The sequence below is a fragment of the Camelus ferus genome, chromosome X (assembly GCF_009834535.1).
Source record: "Camelus ferus isolate YT-003-E chromosome X, BCGSAC_Cfer_1.0, whole genome shotgun sequence".
NCBI lineage: Eukaryota > Metazoa > Chordata > Mammalia > Artiodactyla > Camelidae > Camelus > Camelus ferus.
The window spans coordinates 50,340,647-50,352,696 of record NC_045732.1 but is presented as its reverse complement, the minus strand read 5'-3'; the positions used below and the strand labels follow the sequence as shown (position 1 = coordinate 50,352,696).

General features: G+C 35.5%; 1 protein-coding gene across 10 annotated transcripts in view; it reads left to right on the top strand.

Moving 5' to 3' along the window:
• Positions 1-12,050, top strand: part of ATRX (ATRX chromatin remodeler) — a 229,103-nt gene that overhangs the window by 146,699 nt on the left and 70,354 nt on the right. For 7 of the 10 annotated variants that reach the window (XM_032475539.1, XM_032475538.1, XM_032475533.1 and 4 more), the window contains 4 exons: positions 3,352-3,482; positions 4,022-4,110; positions 4,239-4,411; positions 11,391-11,444. In XM_032475539.1, the coding sequence (XP_032331430.1) occupies positions 3,352-3,482; positions 4,022-4,110; positions 4,239-4,411; positions 11,391-11,444 (447 nt within the window). Of the gene's footprint in view, positions 1-3,351; positions 3,483-4,021; positions 4,111-4,238; positions 4,412-5,228; positions 5,681-11,390; positions 11,445-12,050 lie in introns of those variants that run through there. The other 3 variants (XM_032475540.1, XM_032475535.1, XM_032475542.1) reach the window with 2 other exon arrangements.

The window sequence follows — 12,050 nt, the reverse complement described above, 5'->3', positions numbered from 1 at the left end:
TGAAAGCAGGAACTCAAGCAGATACTTACACACTCATGTTTATATAGCAACATTACTCATAATAGCCAAAAAGGTGGAAGCAATCCAAGTGTCTATCAACTGATGAATTAATGAACAAAATATGTGTGTGTGTATATACACACACATAATGGAATATTACTTTCTTAAACAAAAATTCTGACACGAATGAATCCTAAGCAAAATAAGCCAGACACAAAAGGACAAATACTATATGACAACACTTAGAAGTACCTAGAACAGTCAGATTCATAGACGCAAAAAATAGAAAGGTGGTTGTGAGACTAGGGAAGGGGGAAGTGCAGTTATTTTTAATGGGGACAGAGTTTTTGTTTAGGATGATGGAAAAGTTTTAGAAATGGAGAGTGCTTATGATTGCACAACATTCTGATTATACTTAATGGCACTGAATTGTACTCTTAAACATAGAGGGCAATAATAATCCTTTTGTCTCTAAAAATGAATGGGTCTAAGTGCCACACTTCTAGAGATTGACTCAGTAGATCTGGAGTAGGGCTCAGGCGTCTGCATTTATAAGCCCTCTAGGTGATTTTGATGTACCCTCTGCTTGAGAACCACTGCTCTAAATGATGCTCAATATCATTGGCCATCGAAGTACTGTAAATCAAAACCGGAATGAGATACAGGCATACCTCACTTAATTGCACTTCACAGATACTGTGGTTTTTACAAATTGAAGGTTTGTGGCAACCTTACATTGAGCAAGTCTGTCAGCACAATTTTTCCAACAGCATTTGTTCACTTTTTCATATCTGTGTGTCACATTTTGGTAATTCTCCCACTGTTTCAAACTTTTTTGTTATTATTTGTTACGGTGATCTGTGGTCAGTGATCTTTGATGTTACTATTGTAATTATGTCATCATATCACCTTCTATGATTCTCACTTCTGAGCCCCTCTATATTATAGGGACCATTATGGTTGCATTTGATCCACCCAGATGATCTAGGGTAGTCGTCTTCATTTTAGGGTCTTTATCTTGATTGCATCTGCAAAGTCCCTTTTGCCATATAGAATAAAATTCATGAGTACCTGAGATTTAAATGTGGGTATATTTGAGGGACCGCTGTTCAGTTTACCACAGACCCCATGATAGTAACATTTTATATAGAAACCATAGATGTAAATGTAAATATCAGATTGTCATGCTTAATTCATTATATATTTACCTGCTCTTTTTTGTACTTAAATTTCCAAATATAGCTATTTGGAGTCAAAACTTTATTTTTTACGAAAGAATGATTCAATAATAATTGCCAATACTCTCTTGTGTAGAGAATGTTTTTCTGTGGGTATTTATTTGGCCAGCTCATCAGCATATCATTTTCATGTGGTTCCCATTCCCCACAAAGAATATCACCTCTAGTACAAGTCAGTACTGTCTGTAGAGGAACCATCAGTTTTTCCCCTTTAAAAATTTCCTGCCCTTTTCTACCCTAACCAGTTAGGTAGGCCTTAAAGTCTTATGAAAATTTTCTATAATAGAAGATGATTATGATTTGTACAAGAGTGGTTCTTACCCCCCTACAAAACAAAAATTGACTTTTTTCCTGAACAGCTAGGCAGATCAACAAGGAAATAGATTTGAAAAACACTTATAAATCAATAGAATACTTCATCTAACAAGAGCAGAATACACATTGTTCTCAAGTGCACATGAAACATTCTCCAAAATAGACTATATTTTAGAGCATAAAATAAGCCTCAATTAATATAAAAAGATGAAGTCCACACGAAGTATTTTCTTTAACCACATTAGGGTGAAATTACAAACCAATAACTGAAGGAAAGCTAAAAAAAGCACAATTATGTGTAAATAATATGCTCCTAAATAACCAATGTGTCAAGATTTCACAAAGGAAATTAGAAAATACTTAGAGATGAATGAAAACAACACAAGACACAAAAATATGGGATGTGGGTAAAGTGATGCTTAGAGGGAAATTTATTGCTGTAAATGCTGATGTTAAAAAAGAAGAAAGATCTCATAAAAAGGAAGAAAGATCTCAAACTTACAATGTAACATTCTACCTTAAGAAACTAAGAACAAACTAAACCCAAAGCAACTAGAAGGAAGGAAATAAAAAAGACTAATCAAAAATAAGTATAAAGGAGAAAAAGAAAACAGAAAATCATTGAAACCAGAAGTTGGTTCTTTGAAAAGATCAATGTAATTGATAACTCTTTAACTGTACTTACAGAGGAGACCCAAATAACTAAAATCAGGAATGAAAGAGCATCACTATTGACCTTACAGAAATAAAAGAATTATAAGGGAATGCTATGAACAGTTGTATATCAAGAAATTAGATACTTCATTTTCACAGCAATGATTTCTATTGTATACAGTGGAAATACCTCTAATCAGGCAAAATAATCAGTACTAGATTTTTATGGGTTTTTATTCATAATTCATATCATTACTGAATTTATTCTTGTCCTTCATGGAGGTGACTTACTAATTAGCAGTGAATTTACATATTTTAAAACTTGACAGAAAAATGTTATTGCTTAAATGCTGTTTCTTTTTTAAAATCAGCTTGGTTCTTTTGCATTTTACCCCCTTGATAATTTCATGTTAATGAAATATGCATTCATCTCATTTTCACTTCATTTTCATAGAAAAATACAATTTTGTTGAAATTTACTCTGTGCAAAAGAAATCTTAATTTTTTTAACATGAAAAACATAATTTTTTGAAGTACTTTTTTGGGTATAAGAGTAGTTGGAAAGAGTAGCTGAAGTGCTGTATCCAGAGAGTGGCTTTATCTAAAACAGGAATTTGTAGTCTAGAGTCCATGGATAGAATTTAAGGGTGGTGTATAAACCCGAATAAGAAAAAATTACATGTTTCCACTAACCTCTAACAAGAATATAGCATTTTGCCAATTATTAATGTAGACAAGAAACCATTGTAGTATTAGTGATAACTGATTTTGTTACCAACAGAAATCAGAAATATTTCTACATATTATTGTTGTTACTGATATCTCAAAATTATTTACCTTTATCAATACTTCAGAATTTCAGGTAATTGTTATACTTACTGCTATATTTTGTAATGTAATGCATTAATAAGGTACACATATTACTATATCCAGATTTTTAAAAATATTTTGATAATTTCTATATAATAGGTTTCTTTTGTAATCCTGTTTATATGTTTCAAAATATTCTAAGAAAGAGGGTCTGTAAGCTTCTCTACATGGCTAAAGGAGTTCAAAGCACAGATAAAGTTAAACGCCTAATTTAGGAACACTTGGTTGAATTAGAGAATTCTTATGTGTTAACATTAGTTTTTCTTTTGATCAGGTGTAGGTAATAGCAGCGAAGGGGGAAGAGGAAAGGCAGGTGCAAAACTGTTCCAGGATTTTCAGATGTTAAGTAGAATCTGGACTCATCCTTGGTGTTTGCAGCTGGACTATATTAGCAAAGAAAATAAGGTAAAACAACTAACCTAAAATTGATTAAAAGATATCTGTTGGAAGCAGAATAACCTTAGGGAAAAGGTTGATCTATATAGACTTACTGTATATTCAGATTTTCTTTGGCTTTGTGGCATAGTAATTCAACCTGTTTTATTTCTAGTTAATTCTATATGGTTGAATGCATTGTGATTATAGAAGGAGTATTAAATGTTGATCTTAACATCTTGTGTAACTCTAGTAAAATGATCAAAACTAAGAAATTAACATTGGTCACTACTATTAACTAAACAGTAGACCTTAATTGGATTTCATCAGTTTTTGTACTTATTTATGTCCTTTTTCTTTTCCATGATTCAATCCAAGACTTAACATTGCATTTAATAGTGATTATCTGTGATGTCTCCTTTATTTTTTTCTTTTCTACTCTATGAGTTTCTTAATTCCTCCTTATCTAATAACAATTAACTTATCCTTAAATGAAATAAACATCATTATAATTTACAATATAAGTTTATTATAAGCTATTAAAACATTCATCTTTTTTTTTTCTCTAGGGATATTTTGATGAAGATAGTATGGATGAATTTATAGCTTCAGATTCCGATGAAACCTCCATGAGTTTAAGCTCTGATGATTATACAAAGTAAATTGAGTACTTTTTGTGTCCTATGTTGACACGTTTAAAATCCATGCTTGCTGGTTGTCCTCTGATAATTGGCACTTGTATCTTTCCTGTGTTTTCCTAATAGTTTCAATTTGTTCTTTCTTTAGAAAGAAGAAAACAAAGGGGAAAAAGGGGAAAAAAGATAGTAGCTCAAGTGGAAGTGGCAGTGACAATGATGTTGAAGTGATTAAAGTCTGGAATTCAAGATCTCGAGGAGGTGGTGAAGGAAATGTGGATGAAACAGGAAACAACCCCTCAGTTTCTTTAAAGCTGGAAGAAAGTGAGTCTAATAAATGTTGCCTTTATCATGGACATTGATTTTAAGAATATGTCATTATAAAGTTAGTACTTTTTTCAGTTATTAATTATCCTCACTAGTTGGCTCAAAGGAACATCTTTCCTCAATTGGTGAACATCTAGAATAATCAGATACACATGATAACAACAAATATTTGATGAATGTTTAATTACAAGCAAGCCATTATGTTCTCCCTGGTATTTAAGAGGAAAGGGAAAAAGAAAAACTAACATTTATTTTACATGTATGTACCTAAACTCTGTATTATTTTCACTCCATATGTTAGCTAACTTAATTCTTGAGAGGCCTTGGAATGTTGTTATATCTTTATTTTTATAAATGACTGGTAGAAGTAGGATTCAGACCAATTTCAAAGCCACCATGGTATTTTCACTTAACTACATGTAATAACTGGAAGCATTTCATAATCAACTATGATTGTAATTAATTTTATACAGTAAAACTAGTTTTAGTCTTTTTCTTTTGTAGTTCTTGATAATCTGTAATTAGTGTCTGCTTTAGGTTTCCTCTGTATAAGGTATAGTTTGTATCATCTACTTTGCTTTCTCTTGTGCATGAGTGTACAGTCAGTGAAAGTCTTTCATTGAACTTTCAAATGGCTAAAGTTGTCTTTGCCCATATCTACATTTGAAAGATTAATGTTGAGGTTCTGTATCATTCTAGTGCAGCCTGACTGGGCATTTAGGAACTCCAGTGCTGGGAATGATATCTGAATATTTGAAATACCAAATATCTAAAGACAAAGCAGTGTAAATGATTCTCAATATTTGGCATTTAGGAATCATGGAGCAAAGCAGTAGACCACCTCTGAAGAGAAGAGAGATGTGGGTGCCAGCTAGGTGAATGATCTTGTACACAGAGAAGCTTAGCTGGTCTCAGGCCTGAAGCTGAACAAATTTGGTGATTCCCTGATGAACATTTCTCTTGTCAGTACCTCCTTGGAATAGACAGATGGCAGCCTAACTATAGACTCTGGCTTAGTTTTCTAAGAAATCAAGGGAATAGTAAAAATTAAACTGTGAAATTTCCCTCTGTGTTTTTTCCTCCTGTTACCCCATAAAGGCAGTTTATTATCAGTGTTCATCTTCCAAAGAGTAGTAAAGAAATGTTTATGATTAAATTAAGGTAATAGGAAGCTCCTGTTATCTCTTCCCCTGCTCTCCTGATCTCTTTTTCACTTAAATTCTCAGTCTCTCATCTCATAATTAGAAATAAATAGTTTAAACTTTATGTGTTCTGGGAATGATTTTCTTAAAATATTCTTGTTGAAATTTTTCTCATAAAGTATGGTTGAGAGAGAGAGGGAGTAGACTATGTCTCATCCTGTGCTCTAAATGGGTTATATAAAAGTATGCTGAGGTATTGATCCCTTCATCACTTGAAAGTATAGCTGAAGTCTGACAAAGCTGGGTCACCTCCAGAAATGAATAGTTTATCTTCCAGTTTTCATGGTGTGCTATTATAAGTATTAGCACTTTCCATATATGCCACAATGTGAAAAATGTTGGAAAGAACTGGGACAGAGATTAGGTGGCTATAAAAGCAGACAGGGAGTCCTGTGGGTTCCAGATGACACACTTTGCCTACTTCTGTAGCATGTTTATTTCCTTTTAGCTGTGAGCAGTCAAATAGAAGTCATTTATATATGGATGTATTTTTTATTTTTGCAGCTAGGTACATGTATAATTTATCCGAAACATTTTCCAGAACAAATAAATGATAAAAACCTATTTTTGTTTTTTAGATCTAGATTAACTCTATATAAGGCTGAGTAGATCATAGCATATGAACATACATAACACATACCTGGTACTATGTAACTTTAAAAAATCACTTTCTTACAGTAAATGTAAGAAAACCTGAATAGAAAGTATTAAAGGTCCAAAGTGTTACACTTGGAATTTGAAATGGATATTAAATAAGTAGATGGCTATAATTGAGCTATAATATGATTTCCACTGCATATTTTATTTTTACTGCAAAGAGTTGATGTTTAATTCTTTTCCAGTAGCTTTCTGAATTTTTTGAGAAGCAGCATCTTGAATAAGTCACTTAAGATTACCTTACAGCATCCATGTTTCTGCATTTTAGTTTAGTATTTTATTAGGACAGTTTTATGATGAAGAAATAACTTTATATAAACTACTTAAAATAATGAATTTATTATTATTTCAGTACAATCATATCTTGTTTTATTGCATTTCACAGATACTGTGTTTTTTACAAACTGAAGGTTGGTGGCAACCCTGTGTTGAGCAAGTCTATCTGCATCCATTTTTCCAATAGTGTTTGTTCACTTTGTGTCTGTCACATTTTGGTAATTCTTAGAATATTTCACTTTTAAATTATTATTATGTTTGCTATGGTGATCTTTGATCAATGACCTTTGATGTTACTATTGTAATTGTTTTAGGGAGCCATGGATTGCACCCATACAAGGTGGGGAATTTAATTGATAAATATGCTGTGCCTGTTGTGACTGATCTATCGACGGGCCATTCCGCCGTCTCTCTCCCTCTTCTCAGATTTCCCTATTCCCTAAGACACAACAATATTGAAATTAAGCCAATTAATAATCCTACAGTGGCCTCTAAGTGTTCAAGTGAAAGGAAGACTCGCATGTCTCTTTCCTTAAATCAAAAGCTAGAAATGATTGAGCTTAGTGAGGAAGATATGTTGAAAGCCAAGATAGGCCAGAACTAGGCCTCTTGCACCAGTTAGCCAAGTTGTGAATTCAAAGCAAAAATTCTTGAAGGAAATTAAAAATACTACTCTGGAGAACACACAAATGATAAGAAAGTGAAATAGACTTACTGCTGATTTGAAGAAAGTTATAGTGATCAGGATAGAAGATCAAACCAGCCACAACATTCCCTTAAGCCAAAGCCTAATCAAGTGCCAGGCCCTAACTCTCTTCAATTCTATGAAGGCTGAGAGAGGTGAGGAAGCTGCAAAAGAAAAGTTTGATGCTAGCAGAGGTTGGTTCATGGCGTTTAAGGAAAGAAGCCATCTCCATAACATAAAAGCACAAAGGTGAATCAGCAAGTGGTCATGTAGAAGCTGCAGCAAGCTATCCAGAAGATCTAGCTAAGATCATTAATAAAGGTGACTACACTAAACAGCAGGTTTTCAATGTAGACAAAACAGCCTTATATTGGAAGGAAATGCTATCTAGGACTTTTCATAGCCAGAGAGTTGAAGTTTCAAAGGACAGGCTAACTCTCTTATTAGGGGCTGATGTAGCTGATGACTTCAAATTTGAATGGTCAATGCTCATTGACCATTCTGATAATCCTAGGGCCCTTAAGAATTATGCTAAATCCACTCTGCCTGTGCTCTGTAAATGGAAAAACAAAGCCTGCATAACAGCACATCTGTTTACCACATGGTTTGCTGAATATTATAAGGCCACTGCTGAGACCTGCTGGTCAGAAAAAAGATCCATTTCAAAATATTACTCCTCATTGACAATGCATCTGGTCACCCAAGAACCTCTGATGGAGATGAACAATGAGATTAATGCTGTTTTCAAGCCTGCTAACACAACGTATATTAGGATCAAGGGGTCATTTTGACTTTCAAGTCTTACTTATTCAAGAAGCACATTTTGAAAGGCTACAACTGTCATAGATAGTGAGTCCTCTGATGGATCTGGGAGAGGTTAATTGGAAACTTCTTGGGAAGGATTCACCATTCTAGATGCCATTAAGAACATCCATGATTCATGGGAAGAGGTCAAAATATCAGCATTAATAGGAGTTGGGAAGAAGTTGATTCCAGCCCTCATGGATGACTTTGAGGAGTTCAAGTCTTCAGTGGAGGAAGTCAACACAGATGTGGTGGAAATAGCAAGAGAAGTAGAATTAGAAGTAGAACCCAAAGATGTGACTGAATTGCTGCAATCTCATGATAAACTTTAATGGACGAGGAGTTGCTTCTTAGGGATGAGCAAAGACAGTGGCTTCTTGAGATGGAATCTGCTCCTCTTGAAGATGCTGTGAAGATTGTGGAAATGATGACAAAGGATTTAGAACATTATGTAAACTTGGTTGCTAAAGCAGTGGAAGGGTTTGAGATGACTGACTCCAATTTTGAAAGATGTTCTACCATGGATAAAATGCTATCACATAGCACTGCATGCTACAGAGAGATTGTTTGTGAAAGGAAGAGCCAGTTGATTTAGCACACTTCATTGTTGCTTATTTTAAGAAATTGCCATAGTCACCCCAATCGTCAACAACAACCACCCTGAAGAGTCAGCAATCAACACTGAGGCAAGACCCTTCACCAGCAGAAAGACTATGACTTGCTTCAGGGGGATGAAGATTAGCATTTTTTAGCAATAAAGTATTTTTTAATTAAGGTATGTACATTGCTATTTTCAGACATAATGCCATTGCACACTTAATAGGCTACCATATAGTGTAAACATAACTTTTATATGTATTGGGAAACCAAAAAAATTGATGTGAATTGCTTCATTGTAATGGTATGGAACCAACCTGCTACATTTCTGAGGTATGCCTGTATTTTCAGAGTAAGTTTTATCAGGGAGCATTTATATTTGAAAATATAGAGAGAGTAGACTCGGGAAGATGGCAGCATAGGAAGACCCTTTGCTCACCTCCCCCCATGAGCACACCAATCTATATTTATGTATAGAGCATTTCCTCTTGAAGAAGACCTGAAGGCTGCATGACATGGTTCTGCTAATAGAAGGACCACATAGAAACCAGTAGGAAAGTCAGAAGCATGGTATCCATGGGAACCCCTTTTCTTTCATGGTGATCTACAGTAGGGAGATATATTACTGAGGGACCTAAATGCAGACATACTCACTATGGGACATAGCAGAAAAACTTTAAAGCTATCTAGATTATTATGTAAAGGAAATCCATTTACTAACCCTAGAGTTTCTGCCAAATTGATAGGGAGCTGAGGTACTGGTAATTGCAATTGTTTGGAGTTCCCACTGGACTCCTCCTGGGCCGTATGTGCTCCAGCTCCAGCTGCCCAATCAAGGTGGCCTGTAGCACAACACTCCAGGGACTGACCCCCGGACCAGGTCCTCTCCAGCCATTTTACCTAGGCAGTGCTAGGTGCAGTACTCCCTAAGAGGCTGCCCTTGGACTGGGCTTGTTCCATGCTCCACAGCCCCACCAAGGAAGCCTTGGGCATAGTGCTCCCCAAGGATTAACCCCAGCTGATGCCCAGTCCAGCCCCAACCAGCCTGCTAATGCCTCTAGGCACAAGCAGTCTACACAGGGGATGCCTCCACAGAAGACTACTTCTTAAAGATCAGTAGAGGTAGCTGTTTCACCTGATTTACAGAAACAAAAAAGAAGAGTCAAACAAAGTAACAAGATAGAGGAATGTGTTCCAAATGAAAGAAGAAAACAAAACCCCAGAAAAAAATCCCTAATGAAACAGAGATAAGTAGTTTACCTGATAGAAGAGTTCAAAGAAATATTCATAAGAGTGCTCTCCAAACTTGGGAGAAGATTGGAGGAACTCAGTGAGTACTACAACTAAGACTTAGAAAATATAAGAAAAAAAACAATCAACTCAATACAGTAACTGAAATAAAAAATAAACTAGAGGGAATCAGAAGCAGATTAGATGATAGAGAACAGATCAGCAATCTGGTAGATAAAATAGTAGAAATCACCACATAAGAACAGCAACAAGAAGAAAGATTTTTTTAAAATGAGAGTTTAAGGGACCTCTGGGACAATATCAGCCATACTAATACTCACATTACAGGGGTCCCAGAAAGAAAAGATAGGAACAAAGGGGCAGAAAACTTATTTGAAGAAATAATGGCGGGAAACATCCCTACCTGGGGAAGGAAACAGACATCCAGGTACAGGAAGCACAGAGATTGCAAACAAGATGAACCCAAAGAGACCCATACCAAGACATATCATGACTAAAATGTCAAAAGTTAAAGAGAAAATTTTAAAGACAGCAAGAAAAAAGCACCTAATCATATACAAGGGAAACCATATAAGCCTATCAGCTGATTTTTCAGAAGAAACATAGCAGGCCAGAAGGGAATGCCATGATATATTTAAAGTGCTGAAGGAAAAAAAATGAAGAATACTCTACCTGATAAGGTTATCATTCAGAACTGAAGGAGAGAGAGTTTCCCAGACAAGCAAAAACTAAAGGAGTTCATCACCAATAAACTGGCCTTACAAGAAATATTAAATGGTCATCTTTAAGTAGAAAAGAAAAGGACACATAAAGCACTAAGAAAATATATGAAATGAAAAGAAATCACTGATGAAAGTAAACATATAGTAAAGGAAGTTGATCAGCTACTTAAAGAAGCTAGTATGAAGGTTAAAAGACAAAAGTAGTAAAAATCAGCTATAATTAAGTAAGTAGTTAAGGGATACAGAAAACAAAAAGATACATGACAGCAGAAACATAAAATATGCAAGTGAACATGTAATGCTTTGATTAATTAAATGATTAACCAGAAAGTAGGATTTATTCATGGGCATGAGTAAGGAGTGGATAATGCCAAGGCTCTCATGATGCTAGCCTGCCATTTGTCCAGGGGGCCATGATTAGGGATGTACTTGATCTTGCAGACCTCAGTCACATGCTCCTTGTTCTTCAGTTTGTATAGATGGACATGATGACTTGGCCAGTGTGGACTGTTGCCACTGTGCCCTGGGGCTTTCCAAAGGCACCCCACATACCTGTCTGGAACTTAACCCCAGCACAGGACAACGTCTTGTTGATGCAGTTGACAGAAGGGGTGGAGCTGTATTTTGCTGAGAGAGCCATATTTGTCACAGTGTTTCATTATGTACTTGTTGGCACAAATATGGGCAACCTCCAAGGCTCCAGTGGAGAGCTGTTCATACTCATCTGACACCATGTGACCACAGAGTGGAAACTTACTCACTTTTGCCTTCTTCTGCCCCAGGTGAAAGATGTGGATCTTGGCATCAGGGTCACCTTGGCAGAAGCAAGACTCTGGGTAGGAATTGTTCTTACAATACTGGTAACACTGGGTAGTGGGAGGTGCAGCCCATGGTGACAACAGGATCTTCAGAAGCATGCTGAAGGGAAAGAACAAAACATAGTGCTTTTAGAATGCCTTCAAACTTAGGCTATCAGCTTACAATAATTGGCTGCATACACATACATGCACACACATACATACATAGATACATACACATACCTCCTGGTAACCACAAATCAAAAACACTTACAATGGATATACAAAAAAGTAAAGAGAAAGGAATCCAAACATAAAAATAAAGGAATTCACTCACAGCTAATACCATACTTAATAGTGAAAAAGCTGAAAGCATTTCCTCAAAGATAAGGAACAAGACAAGGATGCCCACTCTTGCCACTCTTATCCAACATAGTTTTGGAAGTCCTAGCCACAGCAATCAAAAAGAAAAAGAAATAGAAGGAATCCAAATTGGAAAAGAAGAAATGAATCTGTCACTGTTTGCAGATGACATGATACTATACATAGAAAATCCTAAAGACACTGCCAGAAAACTATTAGAGCTCATCGATGATTCTGGTTAAGTTGCAGGATACAAAACTAATATACAGGAATCAGTTGCAT